This window comes from Rhea americana, unplaced genomic scaffold, assembly GCF_003343005.1.
Source record: "Rhea americana isolate MKP2758 unplaced genomic scaffold, rheAme1 scaffold_46, whole genome shotgun sequence".
Lineage (NCBI taxonomy): Eukaryota > Metazoa > Chordata > Aves > Rheiformes > Rheidae > Rhea > Rhea americana.
This window is the reverse complement of record NW_028186601.1, coordinates 4,981,521-5,001,080: the sequence shown is the minus strand read 5'-3', so window position 1 is coordinate 5,001,080 and position 19,560 is coordinate 4,981,521. Positions and strand designations below refer to the sequence as shown.

The 19,560-nt window shown below is 36.5% G+C and overlaps 1 protein-coding gene across 1 annotated transcript in view; it reads left to right on the top strand.

Moving 5' to 3' along the window:
* Nucleotides 1–5,831: 5,831 nt before the first annotated feature.
* ATP6V1C1 (ATPase H+ transporting V1 subunit C1) overlaps nucleotides 5,832–19,560 on the top strand; it is a 15,765-nt gene continuing 2,036 nt past the window's right edge. The window contains exons 1-10 of the mRNA XM_085316318.1: nucleotides 5,832–6,014; nucleotides 8,181–8,248; nucleotides 9,533–9,618; nucleotides 10,578–10,672; nucleotides 13,896–13,987; nucleotides 15,027–15,125; nucleotides 16,523–16,591; nucleotides 17,407–17,499; nucleotides 17,604–17,697; nucleotides 18,518–18,615. Of these exons, the coding sequence (XP_085172444.1) occupies nucleotides 5,883–6,014; nucleotides 8,181–8,248; nucleotides 9,533–9,618; nucleotides 10,578–10,672; nucleotides 13,896–13,987; nucleotides 15,027–15,125; nucleotides 16,523–16,591; nucleotides 17,407–17,499; nucleotides 17,604–17,697; nucleotides 18,518–18,615 (926 nt within the window). The 5' untranslated portion in view covers nucleotides 5,832–5,882. The remainder of the gene's footprint in view (nucleotides 6,015–8,180; nucleotides 8,249–9,532; nucleotides 9,619–10,577; nucleotides 10,673–13,895; nucleotides 13,988–15,026; nucleotides 15,126–16,522; nucleotides 16,592–17,406; nucleotides 17,500–17,603; nucleotides 17,698–18,517; nucleotides 18,616–19,560) is intronic.

Here is a 19,560-nt window from a genome sequence, read left to right as displayed (position 1 = left end):
GTGCGAGCGGGCCCGGCCCGTGGCGGCGGGTGAGGGGGCGAGGGCTGCCGCGGCCCAGTCCGTCCGGTCCGGTCCGGCCCGGCGCTGCGGGGCCGCCGCGGGGCCTGGGCGCCGCCTCGTCCCGTCCCGCTCCGCTCCTCCGGGGAAGGTTTATGTCCCTTGGAAGAGGCAGGAAAAGCGCCGAGGCGAGACGTGCCGCGGCAGGGCCAGGGCAGGGGCAGGTGCCGGTGCCGGGCGGCCGGAGTTGCGGTGCCGGTCGCGCAGGGCCCCTCCTCGTCCCCAGATTTCGCTTGCACAAGGCGTATGGAAGCTCGGTTGTGAAATCCTCGGTGTAGCTACTGCTTCCTCGTGAGGGTGACTTCTGTCTGCGGTGTGGCGAGGCAGAGAAGGCCCGGCGCTAAGCACGGGGCGGGGGGGGGCACCTTCCTGAGGACAGCCTGAGGAAATAGCGTCTCAAGGGCTGTACGAAATGCTGGATGCTGGGGATCTTCTAAGTCACGTTAGTAAATATTTGAGCTAAATAGGAAAGAATAAACTATTTCCCTTCTCTTAAAACTCTGTTGTTCTCGCAAAATATAATGGGAAACATGTTAGTTTAGACTGTTTTGACATCACTCTCTCTGTTCCCCAATACGTAATTGAAGCATCAGTTTAGAGATTTGGTTGCTTCAATGTGGTGTATTATGTGAAAGCTTTTTCTTTGAAAATCAATGTTTGTCTTATCAATTTTCCTAATGCTACAAAAACTTAAGTGGTAGCAATTATAGAGAGTAATGCAAAATTATTTTTAAYAGTATATCAAACTTATTTCAGATATTAGGGATTAAAAATAGGAATYGTAGGGAAATGCATCAAGAGATGAAATATTTTGAGCATATTTTATAAACAAATTGTGCTCACTCTCTGGCAGAACATTTTGGTAATATATCTGCATTACTTAAACTTAYGTCTCACTTTAACAGCATATGAGAGGTTCTGTTATATCTCAATATTACATTGCAGATATGCTTGTTTGTTGAGAGATTTTTATTTTGTATGAACTTTTTTTCTTAGCTTTAGGTTTTTTTTCTACCTGTATAGCAAACACATTTTGCTAAAGTTTGCCAGAAAATAATTACAATGATGTTTCAGAAGCAGTTTCACTCCTRAAGTCATAGATGGGTGATTCTATCTATATTCAACAGAACTAGGACCATAGTTTCTGCTCATTTAATATGATCACGTGGTATGGTATTGAATGGACGTTTAGGAGAAAATTACTTTGCAAGATTTGGCTTGGTTAAACTGCGTTTGTGCTATGTTTAGGATGTTTTTAAATTGATGTATTTGTAGACAACTCCATTTGTTAATGTGGGTATCCATTTATGGATATTTCTGCTTTTTTAATGAGTGTACAACAGAAGTAATTGGGGTAACAAAAATAGCTGAAAGCCTGTTAATAATTAGCTGAAACTATGCTATAACAAATTCTATTCAATAATACTTTCCCTCCTCCCCAAAAATTGTTGTTGGGTTGTAAGAGTAAACAGAAGTTCACTTGTCTGTTCGTATGCTTATTCTTCATTTTATACTTTCAGATTTTTTCTGGGGGGGGGAGGGGAGCAGAAGGGTCTTTACATTTAGGACAGCAACACCACGGAAAAGGAAGGAAATCTGAGAGAATTTTTTTGGAATRCTGCAGTTAATGCTCTTTGAAAGTGAGGAAGGTTAGATGATAGCTTATAGCCCCCCAGAATTTGCCTAACTTCTGTTATAGGTACTCTGCTGCAATTAATGTTGTCAGTTGCAAACATAAGCAAAGCAGATAAATAAGAGCTTTAATCATCAGACTGTTTGCCATGTACTTAAGAACTTGAGCTGCACCTTAGGGGGTTTTCTTTAGCTTTTAGTCATGTTATCTCCTAGCTTAAACTAAACTCGCTTCTGCTAGCRTGCTTAAGAAACTCAGAAGATAGCGCAACTCTTCTTCTCTCTCTCTTTTTTTTTTCCCCTTCTCCCTATAACTTAGTTTTCAAAATAGAATGCCTCAGACTGCAGGGTCTTAGGTTAGGGCTATATCCTTATACAAACAGTGTGTAGTACAATGAGATTYCTGTCTGACTCGGACTGGAGTTTTTGGATGGTCATATGATAACACTTGCTGTAGATGTAGTTCTAAAATACTGCAAAGTGAGAATGTAGGTGAGCCTTTTCAGGGCAAGGTGTGACTCATAGTATCCTTGTAGCTGATATTCCCCCGTTAAGGCCAAAATGAGACCAGTTGTAGGTTTTGTAGACTACTGAGATGCCAAGACTTGCCAATTTACAAATACTTCTTGGTCTAAAGAGAGAACAAGTTCACCACAGTGCAAGGAAGACTGTATTCCATTATTTGCAGTTCAAAGAAACACAATAATAGTTTACTGTTAAATACCTGTCAACATACTTAGAAAATGTGAATCCTTGGTATTTCCTGCTTTGTTCTATGGTCCTTCTATAGGAGGATTGTCCTTGAATCTTCATGGCTTTCATTTTATAATGGGCCACTTTCTTTCCTTTTTTTTTTTTTTTTTTTTTTTTTTTTTTTTTTTTTTTTTTTTTTTTTGTTTTTTTTTTTTTTTTGGCCTCTTTTTTTTTTTTTTTTTTTTTTTTTTTTTTTTTGGCTGGCTAACACTGTTTCTGTTTTTCTTACTGTTCTGTGACACTTCTCCTTTCCCCACTTCTTGTTCTCTATTTCCTCTGTTCCTGATCCCAAACCCCACTCCCTTTATCATAAAATAAGCATACAAGCAAGCTTGTAAAACTCTTCTACCAAGCCTTTTCTCATTGTATGTATTTGAAAATCTGTCTGGAAACTTTAAACACAAACAAACAAGAACATAGCCTTTATACTGAAACTAGTTAGCATAACTGACTGGGGCAATGTCTAGATGAGATAGATGTCAATCTTTTGTGTATCAGCATTCTTCTCCYCTGCTCATTTCATATAATCTTCCATTCAGTAGGTGCCTGAAACAGTGAATCATCTTGTTTCCACCAGCTGGAACAGTTTTTGAGGAAAACCAACCACATGGACAAAAAGGGGATTGGGGCGATGGGGAAGAAAGGGAGAGAAACCTAATAGATTAATGATTCTTGGAAGCTACAACTGTTGTATCTTTTTCTATTCACTTTCAGTAGTAGAAAAAAAGATCTTGTTTATTCAAGTGAACAATCTATTTTTGCCTTTAATACTAATGAATGAAGAAGTACTGCACTTTGTTTAAGCAGAAAGAAAGATTTTACTGCAGGTCTATCTGCCAGATGTTTGTGCCTTCAGTTTTATTTACAGTAGACTTGTAGTCTTAATATGAAATGTACAGAGCAAGTCTTTGAAAACTAACTTAAAGATTGGAAGACTTGTTAAAAGCAATTTTTCTCTGCCATGGGTCCATTAAAGATCTTTTTTTAAGAAAAAGTATTTAGAGTTTTAACAGTAAACTGTTTTTTCCCAACCTGCAATGCAGAGAATGACCGTGTCATTGTGAAAATRTAACTGTTTCCTTCATTGATCTCATCTATGGAACACTTTGTTTTCTTTAAGGGCTATTTATGTTTTAGTGGAAAACATGAAAATGCAGCATCCATCTCTTTTACTGAATAAGAGCCTTGGATTTCTGTAATGGCAGTTCTGTTTTTTACTTGAGTGTTTGCTCGCTGCTGCTGCCAGAACTAGTTCCTCTTATTTTTCCAACAGCCATTCCAAAGCTGCTTCAAGTCCTAGTAAAATCCAAATAAAAGCAAGTTAAAGCTTAAATGTTTCAAGAACGTTCATAAACGGCAGTGGTATCTCCTTGCGTGGGTAAGTTTACTGTAAACTTGGCTATGTCTTTTATAGTGCCGGAGTTCAATGAAGCACAGAAAAATGCAGGGTGCAATGGATTCACTGAGTTAGGCACWCATGTTAAGGAGGATAATGCACCTAAGTCATCAGGAGAAGATGAAGTTTTGTCCTGTTTCAAAGTGTTGCTGTGCAGTAGGCCTCCTCTGGAGGCCCATTGTATGAGCTAATTCGGTTAGTGTTTCCTTATACAAATAAGCCTCATAACATARCTCATGTTATATCAGTGGCAACCAGTTCAACATTAATTTTTCCTAATAACTACCAAGACAAAAACCATCAATACAGAACCACCAGACATTGTTACACTGTAGACTTGTGTGTGGGAGGTCAGTGGTGTCTGAGGGCTCTTAGCATGGGTTTCACCCTCTCTCTCTGATTTTGCTGTGGGACACTTCACCCCAACAGCTGAGGCCCCAGCACAAAAGGGGTGCTACTGTTTCCAGAAGCAAAGAACTCCCAATTCCTTCTCCTTCTGCCCCACTTTGGCAACTTATTAGGTGAGAAGGACAAGTAGTGTTGGTGAGGAGAGTACAGGTAGCTAAGTTCCCTATCTTTCTGCTARTGGAGTGAATCAGCAGTGCAGGTGCACTAGTCTGACCCAGGAGAGAACACAGGCTGAGCTGAGTCATGCGTACCTACAGAATGGGGAACGTGTCTAGTGTTGTACATACTATGATTTTATTTTTTCAAATAATGCTGTTCAGCTTTGTCATTGTATATATTTAGAATTGTAGCACTCTTGTTGGATCACATGGTCCTGATAGGTCAGATGTCACTTGAGTGTGTAGGATCAAAACCCTTGATAATTGGATGTCATGAAGGAGGATGGCTGTTGTGTTGGTAAAAGGATGTACTTCACACTATTAATTTAGTTGGGATGGTAAACTTTCCTCAGCTTTAGGTTTTCTGCATAGTGAACAAAAGTGTCTGTCAACAAGACTTAGTTCATTTCTGTCGCTTTGAGACCCTTGATGATTTATTGACTCTAGAACTRTTATATAAATGAAGGACCCACGTGTGTTGTTTTGTTTGCTACTGGGTCTTAGTTCTTACAAATATAGTATTTAATTCTCAGAAAAAGTTGAGTGCTGTGGTCTGGGCTCTCATTATAAAATGTAAGTTAGTCTTGACTCTTCCAAAACATGCTGTAGAAGACATTTGATTCTCTGAAGGTATGCTTTGATTTTTCTATTCATTTCCTGATTCAAAAAAAATCCAAAATCCAGTAATTCTTAACTCAGTTGTTCTATTTATTAGTAACAGAAGAATGTATATACCTTTTTACCTTCTTCAGCTCACTTGTGAAGTATCTCAACAGACTTTACTATATATACAGATATTTTCTTGAGTAATGTAAGTATGTATAATGTTATAAAGGTCTGTGATGACAATAGAGATGCAATGACTAGAAAACATCCTTTTGCTTTGTTTTTAGCTGCCAGGAGAACCCTCTTTGATTGAAAGAAAAACTATAACTTTTTATCATTTAAATACTTTTTTGACATGTAATCATTTTAAAATACGGTCCTAATCTGAAAGTGATCAGAAAAGCTATAACATCAGAGTTGAAACCTGTTTTTTCTCTTACGTATTCAGAAAAAGTTGTCTGTTATATTGATGCTGGAAACTATATACAGCTGTGAAAATATAACTRGATCCTATGTTGTTGTATTTATTTTCAATTGGATTGTTTGCTTATTTTTGTGGAATTCTGGTTGAAAGATGTTAATTCTGGAGACTCAACCTGCTTTAGCTTGTGAGATGGAGAGCTTAAGAAGACAATGCAACTGTGCAAATATGATTTGGAAGATAGGAAAATACAAATTTGGATCGTGATACTCTTAGAATCTTTTATGGTAGCTAGAACTGAACTTTACTAGCATGGAAGAGAATATTTTTCTTAAGGCAAAGCTTTGAATCCTCAACTAACAGCAAATACTCTCTCTTCCCCCCCCCTTTCTTTTCACAGCATCTTGCCTCTATCTTCAGAAATAGAAAGCATCAAGATAAAGACACAAAAATGACTGAGTTTTGGCTGATTTCTGCTCCTGGGGAAAAAACATGTCAACAGACATGGGAGAAACTGCATGCAGCGACCACAAAAAATAACAATCTTTCTACTAATTCAAAGTTCAATATTCCAGACTTAAAGGTACATAAGGCCTGTGTCATGTCTAAAGATAAATGTTTGTTTTGCATCATGTTTGTTTCTTCAGACTAAAACTGTAGATGATGAATATTTGCAGACTTTTTAGGAAAAACGACTGATATGAGTATGTGTGGATCTAAAAAACTTAATTTAGACAAGTTATCTTTTTTTCTGAAATTCTAAGTTAAAGATTCTTTACTCTAAGTTCTGAAGGTTCAGCAAGGTGTGTTCTTCCAGCTACYACAGCAGCTTTTTCTATGGAAGTAGTCTTGACTAAGCAATTAGCTGGAGCAAAAATGAGTTTCATGCAAATGAAGACTTGTCACCTGAGTATTCAGATGGTTTAACTTTTTAGAAGTGAAAACTTATCAAACTGAAGGAAAAATGCAACCTGTATTTGTCTGTGGACAGGTTCAGCAGGTGTGATGCCWCATTTCTGTCTCTGTGATGAGTGGGTCCTGAGCATACAATTCTGCAGCATGCTTTTTAGAGGACCTTCCAACTGCAATAATTTACATTCCTTTTTAGACAGTCCTGAATTATTTCAAGAAATGTATTAGGGGAGATGAGAAGTAGTACAGCAAATGTCTGTCTCTTCTCATGAGATCCTTGGACCTGAGTCAAGATGACTTTCCAACTAGAGGATCACTACAGTATTTAGAGTTATTGCTGAAAATTCATGTGGCCCACTAGGGTTATGATCAATTGTTTCTGCTTCTACTCTATTTCCCATGAACTAGAACTCTTCCTAAAGCAGGAAGAAGCTGAACATACTTGTATATTTACACTATGGTATGTAGTCTGACTTCYTTGTACCTAGTAAAACTGTTCAGTTAAAACTTGTTGAAACAGTAATTTACTCTCCAGTGAACAGCAGCCTTACTGCTTGGGTATAGAAGTGTCACAGGCTTAATAACTTGTTTGTTCTGTGTCTTATAAGTGACAAGTCAGAACATTAGTTTTCTTATTCTGCATGTAGGTCAGATGGTGGGTCTTGGAAGGAGGCTTGGTTGTGACAATTGTGACTTAACCAGTACCGGATATTCTAATACTTCACTTCATCTGGGACAAAAATCTCATAAATTGTTCTGTTGGGAGCTCTGGACTTCATAGGAACCAGTGRTTAGCCCAATTGCTGGGATTAGAACAGGAAAGCTTGTCTTGTRCTCCTTTTTGCTTCAGGGCTGGAGAGAGCAGGAATCATGCAGATGATGATTATTATATGTTGGTTACAGAAAAGATTCATTTATGTTTTTGCTGAAATATTACTGTACATAAACCAGTATATAAAATTTTAGACTTAAGACCAGTAGTCTTTTTGGAGATATCCAGAGTAAATGTAGAAATATTCCTTGAGCAAAAGGAACAAATGTGTCAGGCTTGAAGAGAGTACCAAAGAAACTCTCATAATSTATGTCCTATTTAAAACAAAAACACTTTTCATTTGTTTAATTTCAAGCAGCTATACTGTTTTGTGGTCTTTTGATGTCTTAAGATCCATTGAGACTTCTGTATGAAACAAGTAGACCTCAAAATATTTAACTACTTTGCTCTAAGTTTTATGCTTGAATTACTGAGTTTGCAGTCATCTCTTTTTTTCAGGAAAGGTATGCATATTGCAAGTAAGGAAAGAAAGTGTTTTCTGGAAGAGAGTGTAAGGAAAAGTAAAGACTTTAAACAAACCAAAGATACTATAGTCTTATTTAATTACTCTGGATGCAAAAAGTTTCAGACTCTGTTGGTCTGACTGCTGCAGGACTCCTGCATCTTCTAAACTTTCCACGTTCTTCTTACCTCTGGCACTGAGATATTTGATTGCAGGAATCTCGGATATGATGTAAAGCAGTAAATCAAATCTTGAAATAAATGACTTGTGGAAAATGCAGCCAATTCAAAATGTTAAAGTTTTAACGTGTTTTGGGTAGCTGGAATGCAGAACAAACTGTGCACCTAGCTAGAACGAGCTAGATCTAACATAGTGGGACTTTAAGGGTGTCTTGAGCAGATTAAGCATTGTATGACWTTCTTAAATTGACAAGTCTGAAATCTTAGCATTTATGCGGTTATGCAAAACTACCTGTTCAGGGGACTTTGCTTTTATTGTCATTTGTTTTTATCTTTCTAGGTTTGCATATAAAATTGCTAATACAKTTTGATCTTTCCTTCTAGGTTGGCACACTGGATGTTTTAGTTGGTCTTTCAGATGAGCTGGCTAAACTGGATGCRTTTGTGGAAGGGTAACAGTTTGTTTGTACTAGCATGCAAAATACCAGAACAATGATGTGATAGTTTGCCAAGTCRTAATGATACATGGAGTATTTTCAACTTTTTGGCTTGATAATCCTGTGAGGGTAGTCGCAGAATCACAGAATAGCTGGGCTTGGAAAGGACCTTTAGAGATCATCTGGTTCTGCCCCTCCTTGGCAGGTTGCCAAGGACCATTTCCAATTGAATTTTGAGTGTCTCCAAGGCTGGAGACTCCACAGCCTCCCTGGGCAACCTGCTCCAGTGTTCAGCAACCCTAAGAGTAAATAAGTGTTTTATGTTCAAATCAGCAAGCTAAGATTTCAGCAAGCTAAACTGCTGTTTTTTACTAGCATCTCTATGCAAAAAGGAAAATCTAAACAGCTTATGATGTAATGGGACACTATGAATTGATGAATGATGGTTCTCCATATAGTAATGCTGTATGCTGCCAGATACTGGAGAACAATTAAGAATTGAGCCTAACAGTTGCTGGAAGTGATGATGAAATGGAGTAAAAGATATGCTTTTATCAAATCAGAGTAATATTTACAGACTTTGAGAAGGTAACCACATTGGTTTCTAGCCTGAAGATGATRATACATGGCATTAAAAATTAAAATGCAAAAGCTGTTCATTTTAAGAAAACTGATGGTCCTTTGAAAGTGATTTTGAGCAAATGCAACAAAACTTGATGTAGTCAGAACTTGTGGAGCCATCTTCTGTTTTAAGGAGAGAAGTATTAAGCTTCTTTAAAATAGATCAGAAACTGTTTTGCTTGGCAAATGTGAATAATATTAAACATTTCGTTTTTAGAGAGGAAGGCAGGTCTTGTCATATCTCAGGAGGGTTTAYGAGAACAAGGATTTGTTCATGAGTATTCAGTCATCTTTGGCATTTCACTATCATAGTTGCTTTGTGTTTAGGTTTGATTTATTGATATTCTCTACCTCTCTATCCATTTAGAGGATGGGGTTAGGATTTTGAAATGCTGACTGAATTCAAAATTTTTGCTATAGTGGATTTTACCCCCGGAAGTCAACCCTTATTGCTTAGAGGTGAGGGAAATAGCCTCACCTTACTCAGAACTGATTAGCAGTAAAACTGTAGAGAAAGATAAAATTCTTGGAGTTTTGGGGAAATTGATTTTTTTCTTCTTTTGACCAATCTCTTAATTTTTTTCCAAGGCAATCTCAAATCAGTTTCATCAGTGGTATTTCTCCAATGTCAGTGTATTTTCAGTCATTTTTTACGTAGTTGTGTCTTTTGTTTTTCAGTGTTGTCAAGAAGGTGGCCCAGTATATGGCTGATGTTCTAGAAGACAGTAAAGATAAAGTTCAGGAAAATCTTCTGGCTAATGGAGGTAAAGTGTTAGTTGTAATATATACCCTGTAAAAGTGGCAGGAGGGAAAGCAATGTTCCTGAAACATACTTAATGCTGCTTCTCTGTACAATGTTTTGAAAGTCTAGTTCAACCATGGAAATACTTTTTCCTGTGAATCATTTGCCCTGAAAGAAATGATAGCATCTAGCATTGCAGAAAATTACAAATCTGCATGTTAAATATTCACTTATAAGAGAAGCTATTTGGTCCTTTAGGGCTATATTTTGCTGCCACTGGTCTCTGGTGAAACACAAAACATTTAGTAATAACTGTAAACGTTTCTGTGTGTTAGTCTATCATCTGAGCAGGTATCAGTTAGGTAAACTATACTGGAATATTCAGTTGTTCCCAGATTGTCATAGAACATTTTTATAACACTAGCTGTCTCATGGATGCAGCTGCTCATACTAAAGAATGTCATTGATATCTAAATCAATGTATTGTTTCCAATAGCAGCTTCATAAAACTTCATACAGCTTATATTGAGGTAAGATAGGCTTATATAAGTGAATTAACATGAGACAAGTGCTGAGGTCCCAATTAAGACAATTCTTCTTGGTCTCTCTTGTAGATAGTTTTATGAAACTGCTGCTTCAGGAGAGCCAAATAATCTTTGCTTTTTTTCCTTCATAACTCTCACTTCTCCAGCCTTTTCTTTTTCTTCATATAAAGCAGACAGAATAATGCTTGGCCTTCTCAATGCTTCTCCAGCTGTCATTGGCTTGGTAGTAAATCTAATTTAGGGCCTATAAAGGTGCAGAAACCAAGATCACAGATAACTTCTAATTTGATGGTTTATTTTCAAAATCCTCAATCAGTAGGGTCCATATATGTGAAGGTCCACAAACTTTCTATTGCAGAACTCTCCTGTTACGCTAATCCCAAATGGAATGTAATACATCAGTCTATCTTAACAAAGTCTCTCTTTATCGTTTCAGTTGACTTGGTCACCTATATAACAAGATTCCAGTGGGATATGGCCAAATATCCAATCAAACAATCTTTGAAGAATATATCAGAAATTATTGCAAAGGTAAGATCATTTGTTTTTATAAAACTTTTTTTCTTGAACTTGGTATTTACGCACARAACCTGGTACTCAGGGCTTTTTGTCTATTTTTTCTTATCTTTGTCTGATTATARCAGTAGTGAACCTGCTGGCAGTTTATATGTGCTGATACCCAAACATATGATTTGGGTTAAAGATGGGATTTGAAGACTTCTCCCTGAAGGCCATTGTGCTGTCTTTGCTGGTTTTTGTTTCTTATACTTGCTAGCTGTTYGTTAATTTAATCTAGTATGTCCTTTGCATCTCAATTTTGCTGTATTGTATTCCCATTTGTCTGGTGCTTTAAAAAGTCTTGAGCTATTGGCAGTGAAATCAGGGGATTTATTTGTCTTTAGAAAGCTATAGCAGTTGGCTGTGAAGAGAAAAATAAGACTTTAATGCAAGGAATAAGGCAAGGTCATCTCTGTTGTGGGTTCCCCTTCCGTTTGGTAAAGTGAGAGAAAAACTTTATCAAGTTTTTACAACTTGTGGATTTCATTTGGCTTGTACCTGCTGTGAGGACATGTAGGATCTTGAGTACTGACTGAACTGCATTGAAATGATGAAATAGTTCTCTGTAAACTACCCTTGCTTTAATGTCTYGAAGTCTTTCAGTTTTTCCTTTGTCTGTTTTTGGTAAACTTCCAACTTGTGCTTTGGAATGATTTGCATTAATAAATAGATAACTTAGTATCTATAGGTACTCTGAGCCTGCCTTGGTGAGGGACATGTGGAAGAAGCTATAATCATGGGGGAAAGCGTTTAATGTTGGCAGGCTAAATGCTTTGCACTGTTGTAGATTCTCCAGCTGTTGGTTTCTGTCCTAAAACTATTAGTTTAAAATTTGTGCAGAAACTACAAAATCCTAATATATATTATATAGCTGACTGAGAATGTAACTGTAATGTAATTCATTTTTATATATTCATTGGGGATATCACCATATCTTGAATTTACTCTTGGAAATTATACTTAGTAATTTTCTGGAAAATCTCTGCCATATGGAGTTCTGCTGGAGGAATAATAGCTGATTTGCAATTCTACTAAGATTTGCATCAAAAATATCCTGTAGATATAAAATAATATAACAATGAAGTACATGAAGAAACTATAAAAGTGAAGCATTCCACTGTTTATAACAGCTGCTTGGCAGATACAGGAATACAGTTTTAACTTGAGAGTAAGAGGAATTGTGGGAAAAGAGAGAGAGCCYGAGAAGACAGGGTAATGTGATTTCCCCAAGTCTTATCAGGGAAGTGATTCTTTAATTTCTTAAGTTTGACCTTTAAATATGAGTGAAAGTTAGTGAATAAAGAAAATATTTGCCTTTTTCTTCTCTTATTATTGCAATATACCTGTTTTCATAGTATAGAACTTATTTTCATGGCAATATAAGTTTAAGAAAGGAACAAAGAATATAGAGGCATTTACACTTTTATTTATTAAAACTTCATCAAGGTTTCAGTACATGTTATTCAGTCTTARAGTTTGCTAGGTAGAGCATCTGCTTACAATGAAGTTATGCTTCAGAACCTGAATTTTAATTTAAAAAATTGGCTTACATATATCCCATTTAATTTAGGTACCTCAGTAAGTCTTTAGTTTATATACTAAAATGCTGAGAAACAAGTCTGTAGGAGTTGCAGGGTGAACTATCCTCTTGACCRTTTTTCTGCATATTTGGTTGTATGGCTTACATAAGTCCTTCCTGGTTGAGACAAGTGATSGTGTGTGTTACCATAAACATAGTCACTGTATAACTGAGCAACATAGCTTTTGAGAGAGATTTATTTCGTGGAAATAAAATTATATCTTGTTCCTCAAGGTGGTTATACTCCACTGAAGTGGTGTTTGCAGTACACTGAAGTGTTGCATCAAAACAAAAGATGTTTTGTCAACAGCCTAGGCCCAGAGAAAGAGGAAGTCTATCAACTAGGTGCCCAGATACTTGCCACTGGGAAGTGTATGGGTCTTTTTTTTTAAATRCATGTACAGATCCTGTAGTGAGGAGGCAGGAGAGTGTTATGWTGCCATGATAATGTCGTAGCGAGTTCTTCCAGTTAGCCATCTGAGTATACTGATTGTGAAGTATTTCCTTGTGCAGTGTATAGGGTACAAGCTGATAGAAGTATGATGGGATTAATAGCTTGCTTGGGTTTCATTTTGTTCTTTAAGTTGCTACCAAGCTATCTAACTGGGAATAAACTATTTTTTGTAATCATGCCCGATTAATCTTGGAGGATATATTTGAGAAGGAAGGCTTACTTGAGCAGGAACAGCAAGCAGAATTTGAGTCTTGAGTATAAACAGTAAAATAGCTGGAACTTTGATATCAAAGTTTCAAAGATGATTGAARGTTACCAGTGATGTTAGAAGTAGAATACAGTCTATACTTTAATAGACAAATACATTTATAGTCTGAAGGAAATTGGATTTAAGTCTGAAATGCTCTTTATCTGACTACCCTGGAGATGGCCTTATGTGACTTCAGGCATTCCAGAATATCTATATAAGATTTTAAGAAACGAAAGTTCCTATAAAACAGATTTTATTTTATAATTGTAAGCCACTGCAGRTGAAAAACAGCAGTGTAAAAGACAACTTTGAAGGTGTTTGGTGATGCAATTTATTGCATTTTTATTTGAAAACATACAAAAGTGAAATAGCTCTGATGTTTAGAAAAAYTGACATAAAATAAATCTGATAATACCTAGAACTGTAAATAGTAGCAGCCATTTGGAATCAGACAGCCAATGCATTTAGTTGATATTCTGTCTTTCAGAGTGCCCAAGACCATTCATTTTAACAAAGGGTGCAAGACAATATGCAGTAGACAAATAGAATGCAAAATAGTTTCTTCCRAAGTTGTGCTTGATGCAAAGTAATAATGCTTTGGGTTTCTTGGTTCGTTCTTGATTTGTTCACCATCTTTCTTGTCACTGAAACTCTGAGGGAAGAGTATAGTTAAAAATGAGGTAACAGCTGGAACAAATGATACTGAGTGCTCACAAGTATCCTTGTATCATAGTGGGGGAAGAAAAACTTCAGATAACGCCTCCTGTCAGCTGAGCTGGAGGGTGGTAGCTTCAAGCTAGTGGAGTAATGATCAGCTCAGTGCTGTAGCATCTCCAGATCTATGCTTTAAAATTAAGAAATCTTTCGAAAAACTATTTCAGTTCTTTAGACACTATTCTCTTTTAACTTTAAGGGAGTAAATCAGATTGACAATGATCTGAAAGCAAGAGCCTCAGCATACAATAATCTCAAAGGCAACCTTCAGAATTTGGAAAGAAAGAATGCGTAAGTACTGTTTTTTGCTAATACAGCATAATGAATTTTACTCACTTTTCAAAGTGAAAAAATGTGTGAATTTGTGCAAACTCTAGGCTTAGTATATTTTTGAGGTGTTTATCACAGCTATCATAAAACAACACTTATTTACAGCTAACTTGCTTGGTTCACTTGTGATTGGTAAGTGGTGGCAAAATACATAAAAATATATACAAATAGTACAAATTGCTGAACCTTTTGAGAGAAACTTGCTGTTTATATGGATTGTAACACTGCTACGTAGATATCTCTCTAAATAAGGAATTTTTCCCCCTTTATACTCTTAGTGCTTTAAGCATATCTACATTAGTGCACTTAAGTACCCTGTCCCCTAAAATTAAGCAGCAGAAAGATGGCTCTTGTCTGCATGCAGGTAATGATAAATTAAACAAGAACTGCTTGMTGTCTTTGCATTACATATGATCTGAAATGTAATTAAAGTACAGTAGTTCCTCTGTGGAAATACGKTTTTTAAATTTGACTCAATCTTACCATTATAGTTAATGGTATAAGCCTGCTGTCTATGATTGAGAACTATAGATCAGATGAAGGACAGCTATTTTGAGTGGACTATAAGTTGCTTGTAATTTGTCAGCTAAAGCTCATTAAATCTGTGTAGGTTTTTAATCTTTTGTGAATATTAGGCAATGTGACTCTTAAAATTTTCACCAAGGTTCTGTAGCTGTGTATGAGCTTGATTGTAACTCTGAGGCTTCATATACTAGAGTTTACTGAGATCTAWTAGTTCTTCTTGTTGTTAAATCACTCTCTTTAAGAGTTTGGCCTCTTAAGTCTGCTTGGTGTTGGGAATATGGGAATAAATATTTTGCTGTATCGTGCAACAGTGGAGCCACTGAAAAAACTTTCAGTGATTTTAAACAGTAAGATATAATATGCATATGAGGACACAGTTTGCTCTACATAACCGTTAATGCTTAATGAATTACGTTTTCTCAATGGTTATACTAATTAAACACTAAAACTGTTGTCTGCCTCTGGTTCTCTGCAGGGGAAGCTTGCTAACCAGAAGTCTTGCYGATATTGTAAAGAAAGAGGACTTTGTACTTGATTCAGAATATTTGGTCACATTATTAGTGGTTGTACCTAAGTAAGTTAATTACCTTGTCCTAAAAGCAGAATGAAATAATAAATCTGCATCAAATAATAGATCCACACAACCCTMTGCTACTGTAAGAAAAGACAAAAATTTTTAGGTTTCCCTGAATAAACTAACACTGACTTTTTGATGCTAAGCAGTGGCAAATGAGCCAGTGCACATATATTGTTTTTTTTCACAAGATCTTACTGTAAGGAATGATGAGTGCTCATGGATCTCACTAATGATCTTTAAGTCAAACTTATCTCTTATAGCTAATATTAGTGAGTCTTTTTCATGCTGTAAAAGGGGTCCTTGTGAAAATCAGTACTGTGTTTAATGATTGAATTATCCTAGTTAGCTCTATGGTGGATTTTGCTGTTTAGCAAGCAAATTGCACTCTTAATCTCCTTGCAGCACACTCTTCCAGATTGCCAGAACGCTGCTTTTTTTTTTTTTTTTTTTTTTTTTTAATCCAAGTGCCTACCAGTGGAGTACCACTTACGTCATGTCAAAGGTTTGTTGGGAACAGGATGTTCCTTGTTTAAAACTTAAAAAGAAAAAAAGAAAAAAAATAAAGCTCTACCAAGAAAAATGATGATACAGATATCCGTAAGACTGCTGTAGAGTGAGAAAATGGCTGAATCCTGGAGAACTAGTTCTGCTGTCTTTGTAGCACCAGACTATCTGTCTGGAATTGAGAGCAAGGTTAGTTTCTAACTTTTAAGTTTGCCTCCAGGCTGTTTATTACCTGAAGAAGTAGTYTCTGTGACATGTAAAACTATGGAGAGGGCAAAACTGTTGCCATGCTTTTAGCAGAGTGCTTAGTATATCTTGATCCTTATTTTTGTTCTACCTGTGACTTGGTTTTGATGTTGAAAGGGTGGAACCCCTGCACCTTGAGCTAAAGAAAGGCATGGCTTCCAAAATTCTCAATGATCTTTCAGGCAAGTGCAGGACTTGGAGGAACCCATTTGTAGTGGTGGAAAAAGTACTCCTTTTAATACTGCAGAGGAGTGYCGTTACTTAAGGACTTTGATAAGCCTTGACAGTGAAGTCCAGTTAGTTGGTCCTCTGAGACCTATATTTAATTATGACTAATTTTGTTTCAAAGTTCTTTGATTTCAAAAATTCTACACGTGAACTTACATGAGGACTAAAGATAAAGGTTTTTTTTTTGTTTTTTTTTTTTTCGCTTTTGCTATCATTGTAGTTTAGTTAGCAATAATGTTAAGAGACTACCAGGGACAATCATCCTAATCTTGAGTATTTTYRAAAACATACAACTGAGTGTTAGAAGATGTGATGACTGATATTCTTAAAAATTCTTCAAAAAGCTTGATTAGGTTTCTCTATAAGGTTTCTTACTGTAGTACTAAAAATCTAACCATAACCTGTRTATTTTCTAGGTTAAGTTATAATGACTGGGTTAAGCAGTATGAAACGCTAGCAGAGATGGTTGTACCACGTTCCAGCAAGTAAGATGTTAAATGCTCACTCTCATATTGGCTTGTTCTTTACTTGTAGTGACTTAAAGATTAGGCTAAAACCTCACAAAATACTTCAGCTTTGAGTCAAACATTACTATGTTGTACTTGAGAAACATTCAAAAGATCTCTAATTCCAAGGTTGAAAAAGGTGTCAAACTCATTGTTTATGTGGGAAGGGCAAAAGAATTGAAGAGGAAGGTTAATCTAGACCAGGTGCATTCAGCCAAGTGCATTCATCCTAGATCAGGTGCCTTCAGCTTCAAGCTAATGCACAATGAGGGGTAACAACAAACAGTAGCTGCCCCTCTGTAAGATTTATGCCAATACTCAGAGGACTTGAACCAAGTTGAATATATCTTTTGAAAGCTGTTAGGGAGCGAAGAACTGGAAACGTAGATTCTCAAAGCGTAGGTAATGCTTTTCCTTGCCAAACTACCCTTTTAATTTCCTTTTCTATTTTAATAAAATAGTCTCAATGTTTCAGAGTTAAAACAGCTTTAGATCCTTTTCTTGTAAAATAATTTTAACTTGCAAAAATATCTAGAGTTGTATGAAGTGCTTCTACTTGGTGAGCTATCTGTTGAATGTGAAATGTCAACTGCCATTCTTTAAGGATATAATTAAGAGTGGTTCCCAAGGCTTTCTGTTACAGGGTGTTTAATTTGGGAATTAATCACATATAATTATCTACATTTATGTTCCTGTCTAAGTAGCAATAATGTACAACTTAAGCTATTGTATTTCAGATCTGTTGTGACTTGAACCATATCCATTCTGACACTTCTGTTTTTTCCAATATCTAGTGTTCTCTTTGAGGATCAAGATAGTTACCTTTGTAATGTCACCTTGTTCAGGAAGGCAGTGGATGACTTCAAGCATAAAGCCAGAGAATATAAGTAAGGCTTATTCTGAGTGTGTTCACATATGTGTGTGTTCTCTCTCTTACACTTTGAAGGATCTCTAGATAACCGCTTGTGATTTTATTCACTTCCAAATGCAGATTTATGGTCCGTGACTTCCAGTATAATGAAGAAGAGATGAAAGCTGATAAAGAAGAAATGAATAGACTGTCAACTGACAAGAAGAAACAGTTTGTAAGTTTTATATAAACTAGTCATTATGGAAACCTGAGATTTCTGAGCACAGAATAGTCTCAACTCAGACCAGAAGTTGACAGGAAGATGTAGCAATTTAATGCATCCTTAACCTTTCCTTGAGATGGATGTATTTTTTGAGGTGAAGTTTATACTCTGGCTCATTTAAATCACTAAATGTGATCACTTCTGTTGAAGATGTGTGTGCAAACATGGTCTGTGACTTCAGAGGTTGTTTATAATGGTCTAGTTTAAATTGCACTTGACCAGTTAGGGGCTGCAGTAGCAGTTATGGATTACCTGGACATAGAATTTGGAGAGAAATCCAAGTGTTTTTGGTAGTTTTAACTATGCCAATGCAATAGGTCTGTTGGACTCTGAGCTGACTTGTCACTGCATCATGATGTCATGATCTTGTGGTTCTGAGAAAGCACTGGAGGGATGACATAGCAAAGTCAGCTGGCAACCCAGATAGTCTGCTTGGGGGTAACTGAGTTTCCTGTAGCGCACATGCTCCTAACTGTGAACCAAATGCTGAAATTGCAGCTGATCATGTATAAAGTTTGAAAGTAGGCAAGCATTTGGAAGAAATAATGAGACATTATTAAAATGGTTCTTAATACATTAAGCCCACAACAAGTGGACAGCGAACTTGAGACAAGAGAAATCTGGTAAAACTTTTCACTCCATACTGAAACACCCTTGAGCCATTATGTCCATAGTCAACTATGCCTTTAAATAATTTATTTACCATGATAATGAAAAACAAAGTATCATCTTCTGAATTATAGATTTTCTTTCTTTTTCTTTCCTTTCACAGGGGCCTCTGGTTCGGTGGCTGAAAGTTAATTTCAGTGAAGCTTTCATTGCATGGATTCATGTAAAAGCATTACGAGTTTTTGTTGAATCTGTTCTAAGGTAAAGAGTCAGAGATCCAGAGACTGTTTTTCCTCCTAGACTTTGTAAGAAGTTACATGTAGGTTGGSCTTGCCGAACTGAGACATGTGAATACCACCCTTCTATGGAGGAGGGGGAGGGCAGCAAGAACAGCTGGTTACTTAGCTCCTCTTGCCAATTGTGGAACCTGAGCAAAGTAGTTGAGAAACTGTTGCAGTAGGTAACTRCTAAATTTGCCCCTGGAGATATTTTTTTCTAGGGTTTTAGAAATTAAGGTATGCAGCAAGGTACTTTTACTGACTCCTAGCTTGATCAAACTAAGTAGCTTTTTTTTTTTTAAAAAAAAAAAAAAAAAATTCTATTTCTAAGAAATGTGAATATTTCAGAATGAAAATATTCAGGCTTTGAGTAATACAGCTTGACATCTTGAAATGCATGCTCATACACAGCAATTCTTGTTCAATATTTTCAGTGTAAAATTTCTCTTTGCATTTTTCTTCCTATCCAGAAGTATTCCAAGTGAATTGGAGTAAAAAAAARKWAAAARRAAAAARKKRMWWTTTTTTTTTTTTTTTAGAGCAGACAGTACTTCAGTCTTGGTCAGTTAGAACACTGAAAGTTTTGGGGGAGGGGGTTGGTGTGTGTGTGAATTTTAGTAAGGATTATCGTAGAGAAGGGGGAAATCTACATTAACTTGTAGCTTACTCTTTCATAGTAGCTACAGGCTTAGTTTAAGAGGAATTTGAGTAAGGAAGGCAGTTGGACTTGATTTGAAAATCAGCATATCTTTCCACATATCTAGAAAGGAAGATGTCAATAGAATTGTYGATTCAGGATGTCAGTTGACTTGTGCTAAGTGCTCAAGGATTTAAAAGAATTGAAACCACTGTTTTGTTATTTTAAAGTTGAAAAGTTGAAGAGTTCTATTTTGTTGATATCTTATTATGAACCGTAGATAAAGAGTGG